At 43.9% G+C, this 14,148-nt stretch overlaps 1 protein-coding gene across 1 annotated transcript in view; it reads left to right on the top strand.

The window, feature by feature from the left end:
- The first annotated feature begins 484 nt into the window (after window positions 1-484).
- The window catches only part of LOC149286963 (AF4/FMR2 family member 1-like), a 54,037-nt gene continuing 40,373 nt past the window's right edge, over window positions 485-14,148 (top strand). Inside the window, exons 1-2 of the mRNA XM_089493577.1 lie at window positions 485-973; window positions 7,345-7,347. Coding sequence (XP_089349703.1) covers window positions 485-973; window positions 7,345-7,347 — 492 coding nt within the window. The remainder of the gene's footprint in view (window positions 974-7,344; window positions 7,348-14,148) is intronic.

The raw sequence follows: 14,148 nt of genomic DNA, 5'->3' as shown, positions 1-14,148 counted from the left end.
AGAGGATAATTAGTCCCCATAATTTCATAATACAGGCACTTAATTTCCTTTTTATTCCATGCCCTTGGTAACTGCTTTTTAGGTAGCTTATCCACTTTAAGTGTTTCAAGCATCCTCTGTTTTGTAAAATAGATATTTTTGTTTGTTTCTTTAGAGAAGCAGAGGTGATGAGCTGTCAAGTCGTATCCAAAGTATGCTGGGTAATTACGAGGAGGTAAAGGAGCTCATTGGCGCAGAACGCAATCAGAATTTTATTGGCATCCCTAAAAGTGCATTGCCGGTTTCCACACAAGGAAAATCTGACAGGTTTAGTGGTGCACATCGGCCAGTTGGGGCATCCAACTCTTCTATTGTGCCCTCTGGGCAACGGAATAGACATTACCCAGGCCCTGAGCCAGTGACAAGACACCTTGGTAAAAGTCAAAGCTGTGCTCAAGGAAATATAAAGAATAACACTCGTAAGGAACAACCTGGAATCAAGGCCATGGATAAAATTGGCAGACGAGTTCAAGACTTTTCCATTGAACAGTTAGCCTCTCCTTCCTCCATATCTGCACTTTCTCCCCTTCTCTCCTCCTTGTCCCCTCCAGGCGAGCCGTTGTCACCTTTACATTCCACCCATGACATGGATTCAATGCCACAAGGCAGCCATAGCCGTGAGAATGTGTACAATCATGTTAAATCATCTCCATCCCCAAGTGACACAGAGAAAAAGGATGGCCCTGCCTCCGTGACTAATTTAATACCCTCCACACAAGGATTCCCCACATCACTGACTTCTAAAACAAATGTGATGCCACAAAAACCCACAGCTTATGTGCGTCCAATGGATGGGTTAGATCAGGCCCCTAATCAGTCTCCAGATCTGAAGCCGCTGCAAGAAGACTACGATGAAGAGTCTTTTGGAACCTTTGCAGACATTAAAGGCAAGGAGAAGTACTCTAAACTGGAAATGCATTCTGTGCCGTGTGAGGTAAGGTTTTTAATATTTGTATACAATTTTGCGTTTAACCCACAATGATTTTCACAAAGAACTCTGCTATAGTAATTCTGATAATTTTGAATTTAGAGTGGACTTACCTCAACAGTCTGCAGGGGGTTCAGATTTAATGGGGAAAAAATGTATATAAGATATATTGGGGAGAGAGGCATTCCTACTAGTCTGCTTCTCTGTGCCCTACCACTACCTTGAGATACATGTAATGTGAAGACAATAAAATGTCTTGTTAGATTTACTATTTCTTCTTCAACTCAAGAACTATGGTACTCTTGATAGATCCCCCATTATATCTATATCTTTTAATTATGTTTTATGTTGGCATACATAAGATACAATTATCTTCTTTTGATAGTAAAGTAATTGAGTTCTGTACTTATATTTGCAATCCGTATGCTATTATCATCAAAGTTTTGTGGATTTGTTTTTGTGGCTTCTATTTATTCCAACAAGTTCAGGTCTTTCTGAGGCATGTTCTTGGAGTTTTGCTATATTGTGTACTTTCATGACTGCATCCAAAATAGGCATTGCAACAGCTAAAATGTGTTCTTAGTTCCGTTTTCATAATCTTTTGTGACAGTGTTAAGATTAACATAACAGAGCAGGACAAAGTGATGAACTACTGTAAAATTCACATGCTGGTACTCTGTTGTTGCCCGTAAGATATACCACTGATAAGATATACAATGAAATAGTGGAGAGGTTGTAAGTCAAGACTTCTATAAGGACCAGCATTGCAGCCATTTCAGTCACCTAGAATCTTCACAACAGGCTATAAACGGGTTAATATTACAAATCTCGGGCTCAGCTCATTTACGAAGTTCCCAGGTATTGCTGTAATTCACTCAGTTCCCCAAGTTTAACCAAAATGCTAATGGAGATTGTGAGGTCCACAAATGTTCAGATGTTTATCTTGTGTGATTATTATTATCATATTGCTGCATGCTCTTTATTAGGCCTGGGTTTTGAATGAACGGGTGGCCCTCCAGCTCTAGGGGTTGAGACGCAGGCCACTACCACTGCGTGGTCATCGGGTCAAGGGGAAAAAGTTTGAAGTGCACTGCATTTGGCTTAGTAGAATTAGATTTTTCTGCCACCGATTCTCTCATAGTTGTCGAGGTTAATTAGTGAAGCAAACGCCTCGTTCTCAGAGATTTTTTTACATAGTGCTGTATATATGAATCATTTTATTGGTGGCCTTTTGCAGTACTTATATCTAGGGCTGTCAACGATTTTCATTATCGATTAATCGAATCGATTTTTATCGATTATAAAAATTATAATCCGACCTCAAACAGAGATCGGATTATAACACTAGAATCCAGATCCCCCGCAACGCTGCAGGGGACCTGGATTCCCCTCACTGTCGGCCGGTCTCTCACTTCCGTCTCTCTCCCCCTCCCATACACCCCTCTGACTCCTCCCCCCTCCCATACATCACTCTGCCTCTCTACCCCGCTCCGTTACTGACTTCATAGAAGCCTCAGCGTAAGTGAAGGGCAGTAACGGAGGCTGTCTGTGCGCATCGTTTAGACCCCCACCGGCTGACACAGGATCATCCTCTTTGTCAGCCGGTGGGGGTCTGCATCGCACAGACAGCCTCCGTTACTCAACTTCACTTATGCTGAGGCTTCTATGAAGCTGCAGTGAAAGTTCCTGTCAGTAACGGAGCCGGGTAGAGAGGCAGAGCGGTGTATGGGAGGGGGGAGGAGTCAAAGGGGTGTATGGGAGCCACCCTCCCATACACCACTCTGGCTCCTCCCCCTCCCGAACGGCACTCTGCCTCTCTACCCGGCTCCCTGGTGTCTTGTGAACCTCCTGGCTGACAGGAGGCAGAGTGGAGTATGGGAGGGGGTAGGAGGCATAGTGGAGTATGGGAGGGGGTAGGACAGGGCTTGACAAATTTGTTGTGAATCTAGGCGCCAGGTAAAAAAGTTAGGAGCCAGGATTTTTTTAAACTAACAGTTGGTCAGGAGTGATCTGATCATCATCAGCCCACTTACTAAAATCACAGCGTTTGACCTGGAAGCACCCTGGACTTTCAGGTCAGTGCTGTTTTTTTTTTTGGTTTTTTTTTAACTCTTTCGATGCTGATGTTCCATTGGAGCACAGCATTGACTGATATTTAGTCCCCACAAGCTTGTGGGGACAAATGTTAACCCCTGCAATGCCACGAATGTGTCATACACAATTGTGGCATTGAAGGGGTTAACGCTGCACTGTCGCTCTCATGGAGCGATCAGGCAGCAGGGGGGTGTTGGGGCTGGTCTCCACACTCATGGGGAGACCAAAGAACCCTCTCCCCTGTCCCTGAAGCTGCCTCTGGCAGCTGGGAAGCAATTGCTGGTCTATAGACCAGCCACTGCAATGGGGAGTCTCTTTGATGACGACTGTAGGCTTCCATGCCTACAGGAATCATCAAAGGGCTTGTGGGGGCTCGTTTTTGCTGTTGCTGGTCTGCCTGGGCTTCCAGGCAGACCACCAGCAGCAGAGTCCCGTACAAAACGGGAATTAACCCCTAAATGCCGCGATTGCGGCATTGAAGGGGGTTAACGCTGCACTGTCGCTCTCATGGAGCGATCAAGCAGCAGGGGGGTGTTGGGTCAGGTCCCCACACTTGTGTGGGGGCCCAATCAACACACAACCCCCTTCCCTGAAGCTGCCTGTGGCAGCTGAAAACACGATTGCTGGTTTTCCAGCAACCGTGTTTTCAGCCTACAGGATCACTCCGTGGGAGTGATCTTAGGCTCGGGGGCGGGCTCTGTGTGGCTGTGCTGTCTGCCCAGACTCCTGGGCAGACAGCAGCAGCGCCCCCGTGTGGTGACTCAGCCTCTTACATCCACAATTTTTTCTGGATGTAAGAGGCTGACAAAACCTAGGCGCCAGGACAAAATTCTCTGTCGCCATGGCGACCTGGCGCCTGGGATTTGTCGAGCCCTGGGGTAGGAGGCAGAGTGGAGTATGGGAGGGGGTAGGAGGCAGAGTGGAGTATGGGAGGGGGGAGGAGGCAAAGTGGTGTATGGGAGGGGGAGGAGCCAGAGTGGAGTATGGGAGGAGCCAGAGTGGAGTATGGGAGGAGCCAGAGTGGAGTATGGGAGGAGCCAGAGTGGAGTATGGGTGAGTTATAGTGGTGTATGGGGGTATTATGAATTTCAGGGCATATAGGGGGTATAAGGCATATCGATATTAGGCATATCAGGGGGGCATAAAACATATCTGGGGGTAAAAGGTATATCAAGGGGCTCAGTTGCATATCACTGGCATATAAGAGGTATAAGGGATATATGGGGGCAGAGTGGCAAGCTGGGGGTCAGATGTGCATAACCGGGGGCAGTTTGGTAAATAAAATTTTTTTAAACAAGGCTTTTTTCTCATAGTTTTTATTAAATATGAAAAATAGTTAACATATGAATTAATATTTACTAATAACTTTGTATTAAAAACTAGTTTGAGAAACACTGTGTTTGGGTTCTTGTAGCTTTTATTATGTCAGTAAAATAAGAAGGTGAATAAAGAGATGAAAGTGTAAATTGTACGTTTTTTATTACATTATTTTAAATTGAAATTTTTTGTAATTTTTTTATCCGATTAATCGAAAAAATCGGCCAACTAATCGATTTATTAAAATAATCGTTAGTTGCAGCCCTACTTATATCTAATAAAAGATGATCTGAGGTGCAAGTTGCAGGTCTACAGGTGCAGCTACCCTGTCCCTCCATGGTATGATGATTCTTGCTTGAAGCAGCTGGTCAGTAGCCAGAAAGCTCTGCCATTTGAAATCAAATACTGTCTCCATGCATGCTTCAGGTGTCTAAACAGAGCTTGCAGAGCTGGAGCTGACTAGGTTAAAGTATATCACGTGTGTGGAGATGTGTTCGGCCAAATACATCTCCTGGAAAGCGTAAAGCTGGGGTGGGAAAATAGGGGAATGCTGCAAAATCCCTCTGTTCATTAGCAATGAGGTACCCAGCAGTGTATTTACCTTGACCACTGCCCTAGGCCCGACCCAAGACAGAGCCCCCTTTGCAGTCGGCAATATGAATTTATGATGATGAGGAGAGCTGAGATACGCTGTTGTGTGTAAAAGACAATTGTCCAAGACAATGTAGTCCTCTGCTGGATGCTTCTGCGTTCCTGTCTCCTTTCTCACAGCTCAGCTTCTTCTCTTGCCTCTTTTTCGGGAAGAGGCTGTTCACGTGGTGCACAGAGGCTTTGCGGAAGCTCTCCGGAAATGTGAAACTGTTTTTTTTTCCCATGTAAAGTTTGTGATTGAGTTATGTGAGTTTTTGACATCATAAATACAAAAGATTCTTATGTTGTATCTTCTTAGTGGAGAGTAACGCAAATGTGGGGAAAAATGTATTCCATTTTTGTATTGCTTTTATAACCTCGCTATCCACCTCCTGGTTTTGAGGTTAAAAGTAAGCTGAAGGGTGCAGGTGGTTGCATAATGGAAAGAGTAAAGGGACATTTGAGTAACTGGTTTTGGAAAGTTATACTTTGGAAAAAACATATGGTATTGTGCTGTATACAGGCCATGAAGAAAAGAATGACCTCTGGGTTGTGATAACACCACTTACTACTCTTGTCATAGAAGCATGTTTCACCTCGTTGCCTCCAACGTGTCACCTAGGATTAAAATTACCTCAATTCATAGAGATTTCCTTTTTCACACATAGCTCTTGGATAATCACATTTCCAGAGCGCGTGTCACCCACACCAATTTTTTTTTTACACATTTTATTATTCCTTTTGTGGACATCTCCTGAGCTTGGCAACTGTGCCAAATAAGCCTGGTCTGTTTGAATAGAGCAGCAGCTTTTTCTGTGAAATGGAATAATCCACAGCGGGATAACTATGTAGTGACTCACGTGTACTTTATAGTCGTCTTTTAGATGTTAACTACCAGATTATTACTGCAAGCCGGATCATGTCCGCACCGGGCCATTTTTTTCCCCTCTTCCTCGTTTAGGCGTCTGAGGCCACTATTTTGCTAAGCTGTTTGTAGCTTTTGAAAATATTTATTGTATGCATTTTTGTAGATCAGTTTGGGAAAACATTACATGTAAAGCCACCGAGAGAAGAAGGGAAAAAAATTGTTTTTATTACCGTATTAAATGTGTATTGGCTTCCTTTCAGGATCCTGTCAAAGAAAGTTAGCAAATGCTCCCAACAAATTGCCAAGCTGAGAGCCTTCTAATGTTTCTTTTACTAATTGTAAGCTCAAATTTTGATTGACAAGGTTAAAAAAAGAAAAAGTGTTAGATTAGTAGCCTCTTGTACTGGTTCTAATGAGGTACATGTGAAGAAAATGAAATCTAGATTTTTTAACTATTTAATTTATAAACTTAAAATAAAATATGCAGGGCTTCTTACAGTACACACATTGAAAGGATATGACAAAACTAGAAATTACAAAAACAAACAGTTACATTAGGTAAAGAAGGCCCTGCTTACAATCTATTACAAGATCACCGTTGGCTTACTTGGTTTGATTGCATTTATGTACGTTTATGAAAAGGATTGGTAAATTGATAATTTTTTTATTTCCTTTTTTTTTTTTCTTTTAGCAAGCAGACTCACTAGGGCTTTTTAATGCATAATCCCCATTATATCACATTTGTGCTGTGTGTGTGTGTGTGTGTGTGTGTGTGTGTGTACAAAGGCAAAGGGCAAATTAGAAGAGTACATTTGATAACGGGCAGAGTGGACACTGTCAAGTTATTGTCACAGCTCATCTTGTGTCTAGTAAACTGCATGGAAAATTGGAACACTTTTGGTGTATACTGCAGAACTATTAATGTGTCTATTGCAAGGGTCAAGTATATGGAGCACTTATGTACAAAGCAGGAGTATATTTACCTTTTGAACCATCCTAGAAACTAGCTCAAGTCGTCCCCACCTCTGTGGTTAGATCTCCCATACTGCGCGCCTTTAAGAAAGAATGCCGAGATGTGGTGTCATGTCCCGACCTTCTGTATCTTAAGGGAGTTCAGCGCCTTTTTTATGAGGCCTATATAGGTTGGGAAATGAGAGATCTCCTTTATGACTTTCCCATTATTCGATGGGACACTGGAGGCTGCCTGGCTTTGTACCAGGGGGACTGCCACCCATACTTGGGAACTTTTAGGCTCCTGCTACCCAGAACCCGGAGTATTCGAGTGTCCACCTAAAGAAGCAGCGCTTCTCACGGAGTCTCAGGGCAAAACCCAGAGAGTTCCGACATATGCGGTCACCACCTGGACCTGCAGCCTATCGGCCTATGTCACTTCTTTCAGATTATTGCTATATATGCTAAATGCTAATATATGACTCTGAACCTTGTAGGTTTCCATTGTCCGTATTAGCAAGTTCTGTGTTTGCAGGGAACTGTTCAAGTAGTAGTAGTTTTAAAGACATTTTACTTGTATGAAGTACTGGAAAATAGTGCATAGTGTCAAACCTTAAAGACAGGGGCAGGGTTTTGGTCCGCCCGGGTGCCACTCAACAGGGAGTGGGCCAGGGCTCAGCCAAGAGGACATCTATGCCGACTGACGGCCACCTAATGTGTGTCCACAGCTTATCTCTGTGGACAGGGCTGGCCCGACAATGGAGCCGAGTGGGGCAGCCGCCCCAAGCCCTTTTTTTTTAATTTATTTCTTTATTTCTTTATTTTTAAAGCGAAAGAGAGAGGGGCGCCGAGTGGTTTTCGCTTACCAAGCTGTCAGTACCCGCTCGGCGCCCCTCTCTCTCTCCTCTCCGGCGAGTCTTCCTGTTCGGTCTCTGTGCCGGCTTGTAATGCTGAGTGCCGGACGATTTCTGGCGCTCAGCATTACAAGCCGGCACCGAGACCGAACAGGGAGACTCGCCGCAGGACTGCTGAAAGGTAAGTACAGGGGGGGGGGCGGCAGGGACGGAGGGAGAGGAAGGGTAGATAAGGGGGGGGGGCACATTTTAAAATTAGCCACAGGCGGCATTTTGCCTTGGGCCGGCCCTGTCTGTGGAGCTTGCGCACTGTGCAAGGAAACTTTCGCCACCCAGGTTCCTGCTCCCCCTGGACAGGAAGTTTCCTCACACAGTGTGTGGGCACCACAGCGGTAAGCATAGATATCTGCACAGCCCCAGTGATACTCGGCTGGCCCCCAAACCACTTGGAAACTTACCTGGTATGCTGGAGTGGAGGTCTTGCCCTTCTTCTGGACATGGAAATACTGTCCATAAACAAACTAATAGGGATAGAGCCACATAGATTATTTCGCACGGAATGAGAACAACTCTACAGATGCTAGTTTTATTGAATATTTGACATTTTATTGTTCCATGTGTTTCATCAGAAGATGTCATTGTTGCTACTTACTGCCCTAAATGTAGCCATTTTCATTGGTTAAAGCACACTTGATCCTGTTGCGATTGTGACATTGGTTTGTGGAAAATCTGGCATGCCTAAAATATGCTGGGTATTCCATCTCCAAGAAAATGACAGGGGCGCCTGATCAGTCACCACTGCTGTGTGCTGTTCCTATGGCTTTCCTTGTAGGTCAGAGACACGTTGTAGCTTAACCGGTAAATGACTGTGTCAGATATGGGGGCGTTCAAGGCCATAAAAGGTGCAGGCAAGAACAGACTGTACCGACTGAAAAGGCATGTGCTTGTTTTTGTTTTTTATAATGACCTCTTTGTAAATGTCCATTTATAATAATAATAAAATAAAAAAACCGATAATGTTTTGTCCAATCCTACATACTGCTGGCTGTGTGACCGTTTTTCAGATAAATATAGTTTCATGCCTGCAATAGGCATCTACAACCATGGTGTCTAATTTTTAAATGCGTACTTTTAACTACTTTAATTTTTTAAACCAACCATTTCTCTCCAATTATAGTCATACTTGATATCATATCCTAATAAGCTCCTAGCTGCACCTTTGCAATCTGTTGCCTGTATTGTGGTCTTGTTGCCTTGTTCAAACTGTAGAGATGCTCTTTTTTTTAGCCTAAGTAAATGGTTGTGTAGCTGTAGGAGACTTCAGTGATGCTATCTGTCAGGAGATGGCTCTCCCTCCAGGGACAGCATGACCTCCTTATCTCCAAGATCCAGCAAGTACCATTACAGAAAATGTTTTTTACCAGCCTAACTGTTATACATAAGGTTTCTTAAACGCAGCTGCTTGATGAATCAAAGCATCCATACACTTAAACCCCACCACCATTTAACTGTGCTATTAATATACACTCACTTCTCAATTGCTTGTTAACATAAATAGCTATCAGCCAATCACATGGCAGCAGCTCAATGCATTTAGGGGACATTTTCTTGGCACACTTTGGGCCCATTAGTACCAATTGAGCATTGTTTAAATGCGACAGCCTACCTGAGTATTGTTGCTGACCATGTCCATCCCTTTATGATTCGCAGCTGACAAATCTGCAGCAACTGCATGATGCCATCAAAGAGTTCAATTAGTGTTGAGGTATTATTAAAGGTCTTTCCAATGGTTAGGTGTGCTACAGTAGGTACATAAACCAGATCTGGTCCTCCAGACATGAAATGACCTGGTCACTCAAGGACCACTCAGCAGCTGCTAGAGTGCTATAGCAACATTAGCTGGCAAGCTCCCTGTAGAAGACACTTTCAACACAATTCTTGCCCAGATAGTCATCACTTTGATGCAGACTACCTCATCCACAGACGTGGAGGACAGGTGCTAAACTGTTCCAAAGCTATTAGTCAGACAAGTGTTAAACTGCATATCTGTTTACAAGGGCAAAGAACTCCAGTTCTACCTGCACTTGCAGCATCGCCTTACAAATGATTAACATAGAAGTCTTAGTACCTACTCTGTTTCAAAGACTTGAAGGGCAAGTTTGGTGACTGTGCTACAGTATCTGTAATATCCATATAAATACAGTACCCTGTTAGTTAAGGCTCATAAATGTCTCAAGCACGGCCTTCTTGGGCAATAATGCTCAGAGACATCAGTTTGCAGCAAATTGTGTCTATTATTTACAAGTGCAGAAATCGAAACAAAATAATAAAATGAAAGCCTAGCTCCCAATTGAAGCTTTGTCTGGCTTATACGTTGCTGGTCTGGGCTGGCAAGCCCCAGCTACTCTCTGACTTCCCAACTAAGCCAGGTTCTTGAATACCTCTCCTAGACAAAATACACAAAACTGATCCAGTCAGGTAGTGCCGCACTTGGCCTAGGGATTGTCTTTATGGCCTCTCTGCCCTGGGAGCGCAGGGGAGCTTTCTATCTTCTCACACTCCAGAGAGTTTAAATGTCCACTTCCTACACCTGATTAGATTTCATCAAAGTCCTGGACTGGTCTATGGATATCCGATGTGGACTTCCAGTCTGTTGTAACACTGGAGCTGGCGAATTGGCCTACCCTGCCCCCAAATGCTCCACCCCAGGACCCTTAAACACAATTTACACATCATTTGTGTATAAAATCTCTGGGGCTGTACAGTGTCACAGTACATTTATACATATGTTGCATTGTTTTCCACAAAACATTGAACTGATTCTTGAACATTATTTACTAGAAAAGTAGTTGTCTGGCTAATGGAGCTATTAATAAATTCTTCAACAAACCGCAAAAGGAAACGGTAAAAAACACACTGTTACTGTGTTTTTTAATGAAAAATGCTATTTTCTTTACGTTACCGAGCAAATGCTTGTGATCCTGGATTAGTTTCTTCTTTCTTTGGGCAAGGGAGCGGCGTTTGACCATGCCCACTCTCCACCCATTAAATGTGTCTGTGTTAAACTTGCTCCTAGACTCTGCTACTCCTGCACCTTCATGATGTCTCTCCCCCAGAAAAAGGGTGAGCTCGAATTAGCCAACCCTGGGAAGTTCTCAGGTATCCCTTTATTTTTATGAAAGGCACAGGGTTACCCTGATCATGTCCCTTGGTAGAATTAAAACCTCTCACATTTCCTGTAGCTAAAAGGTGTTTTGTTTATTTTAGTGCTATGCATAGATTATAGCCTGATTCTGAGAGAAGATAAGCATCGTCGCACTCTTAAATTTAGGATAGTTTTGAGGTTAAATACCTACAACTTGTTTACCTCAGGGCTTGACAAATTTGTTGTGAATCTAGGCGCCAGGTAAAAAAGTTAGGAGCCAGGATTTTTTTTTTAAACTAACAGTTGGTCAGGAGTGATCTGATCATCATCAGCCCACTTACTAAACTCACAGCATTTGACCTAGAAGCACCCTGGACTTTTAGGTCAGTGCTGTTTTTAAAAAAAAATTATTATTTTTTATTTTTAACTTTCGATGCTGATGTTCCATTGGAGCACAGCATTGACTGATATTTAGTCCCCACAAGTTTGTGGGGACAAATGTTAACCCCTGCAATGCCACGAATGTGTCACACAATTGTGGCATTGAAGGGGTTAACACTGCACTGTCGCTCTCAGGGAGCGATCAGGCAGCAGGGGGGTGTTGGGGCTGGTCTCCACACTCATGTGGAGACCGAAAAACCCTCTCCCCCTGTCCCTGAAGCTGCCTCTGGCAGCTGGGACGCAATTGCTGGTCTATAGACCAGCCATTGCAGGGGGAGTCTCTTTGATGACTGCTGTAGGCTTCCATGCCTACAGAAGTCGTCAAAGGGCTTATGGAGGCTCGTTTTTGCTGTTCTGCCTGGGCTTCCAGGCAGACCACCAGCAGCAGAGCCCCGTACAAAACGGAAATTAACCCCTAAAATGCCGCGATCGATGTGGGGCGATCAGGCAGCTGGGGGGGTGTTGGGTCAGGTCCCCACACTTGTGTGGGGACCCAATCAACACACAACCCCCTTCCCTGAAGCTGCCTGTGGCAGCTCAAACACGATTGCTGGTTTTCCTGCAACCACATTTTCAGCCTACAGGATCACTCCGTGGGAGTGATCTCAGGCTCGGGGGCGGGCTCGGAGTGGCTGTGCTGTCTGCCCAGACTCCTGGATGTAAGAGGCTGACAAACACCTAGGCGCCAGGACAAAATTCTCTGTCGCCATGGCGACCTGGCACTTGGGATTTGTCGAGCCCTGGTTTACCTGTACCACTTCTACTGGGACACTGCTCCACTTATCTACCCCTCTCTCAGTAAAGTAAAGCATAATTTTATCCACGTCTCTCACCTTCAAGTTTTGGAGTGCTACATTGTCCTCAGTTTAAATCAGTAACAATAACACAAAGTTAGAACATTGTTTAACCCCTTAACGACCTTTGCCGGTTCAGGACCGTCATGGAAAAACGGTCGCTTAACGACCTTTGACGGTCCTGAACCGTAAAATTAAATAAGCTTAGAAAGTGATCAACGATCACTTTCTTTGCTTAAACGGCGTTACTGTAATGCCTCGATGTTGAGGCATTCAGCAAGGCCGAGATCGGCATCGGGGGCCATGTCTGGCCCCTCCCCGGGGCGTCAACAGCCGCCATAAAACGCCCGTTTTAAATGCGATTAGGAGGCGATCAACGATCGCCTCCTAAACTTAAATGGTGTCGCTGGAATGCCTCGATCAGGAGGCATCCAGCGACACCAAACACTTACCTCTGGATGGGCTGTGACCACTCCGGAGAGCAGTCACAGCCGCAGCTGCCGGTGATCTTCGCCATCAGCAAGATGGCGGCGGCCCGGGAAAAAAAACAATAAAGATGAAAGAGTTCGCTAGATGGTCTCCAGACCCTCTAGAGAACTCTGGCTCCACTTGCAGGTTGAATACAGGTACTGCACTCAACCATGCACGTCAATGGAGCCCAGCTTTCTAATCACAATGTGATTAGTAAAATATTCAAAAAATAATAAAAAAAAAAAGTGCTAACATTTAAAAATAATTATGCAGTGATGTCACTAGATGAACCATCCAGTACCAGCAAAATGTGTAAAAAAAAATATAAAAAAGTATTAAAAAAATAAAATAAAATAGCAAGTGCTAAAATTTCTCAAAAATCTCCACAAAGAGTTAAAATAAAAGCACTTCAAATACCCAAGGGGTGTCTAATATAAAAAAAATGGCTGATGGGGTAAATTGGAGTGGCAGAGCTCAAAGATAGGGCATAGGTAGAGACTGACCAAAATGGAGAAAAAAAGCGCACTTCCCAAATGTGGCATTTTAAATCTCAAACAACACGACAAACCCATGCATGTCGGGTATCACTGCACTCAGGAGATGTTCCTGAACACACATTGGGGTGTTGTTTGACAGTGACATATACCAGAACCTGTATATCTATAACTAAAGTACAATTTGTGTGGAAAAAAATAAATAAAACAAATTACTATTACAAAGTTTGACAAAGTGTAGTTGTATAATTGGTGCATGGAAAGGGTTAAAATAACAGCATTTGGAATACCCTGGGGTGTCTAGTTTTCAAAAATATATGGTTTGACGGGGTTAAATTGAGTTAACCGGCTTCAAAGATGCCCCAAAAGTAGCCTTTTACCAGTCAAACAATCTGACAAACCCATGCATGTGGGGTATCGCTGTACTCAGGAGATGTTCCTGAACACACATTGGGGTGTTGTTTGACAGTGACATATACCAGAACCTGTATATCTATAACTAAAGTACAATTTGTGTGAAAAAAAATAAAAAAAATTACTATTACAAACTTTGACAAAGTGTAGTTGTATAACTGTTGCATGGAAAGGGTTAAAATAACAGCATTTGAAATACCCTGGGGTGTCTAGTTTTTAAAAATATATTGTTTGAATGGGTTAAATTGAGTTAACCGGCTTCAAAGATGTTCCAAAGAGGAGATGGAGGCAGACTGACCAGATTTTTTTTAAAAGGTTTGGAAATTATAAAACGCTGCTTGTACTTATTGCCCTATAACTTACAAAAAAACCAGCAAAAAAAACATTAAAACATTGGGTATTTCGGGGGCGTGGCTTGGATGGCAGCCTGAGCAGACGTGCTTAGAGAGAGCTCCTAGGCCCGGGATCTAAATCGCACGCCATCCACATCATTTTTGGACTCTTTTTTTTCTCCAAGTGCTCCCTACCTCATGGCGCACTCCCGCTCACGCAAATCTGCACTTATGCCCGGTTTTTTTGAACCTAAAACCCGGAAAAAGCAGTCATCCCGAGACAGCGGCCTACCACGTGCACCAGATGAAGACTCCGAGGCTTCCCAGGGTCCGCACTCACCATCCAGGTCGGATCCACCCTCACCAGCCACACACT

This window comes from Sceloporus occidentalis, unplaced genomic scaffold, assembly GCF_023333645.1.
Source record: "Sceloporus occidentalis isolate IW3139 unplaced genomic scaffold, rSceOcc1.0.p SCAF_65, whole genome shotgun sequence".
Lineage (NCBI taxonomy): Eukaryota > Metazoa > Chordata > Lepidosauria > Squamata > Phrynosomatidae > Sceloporus > Sceloporus occidentalis.
Note: the sequence above shows the minus strand (reverse complement) of the source record. Positions and strands in the feature narration are given on the sequence as shown.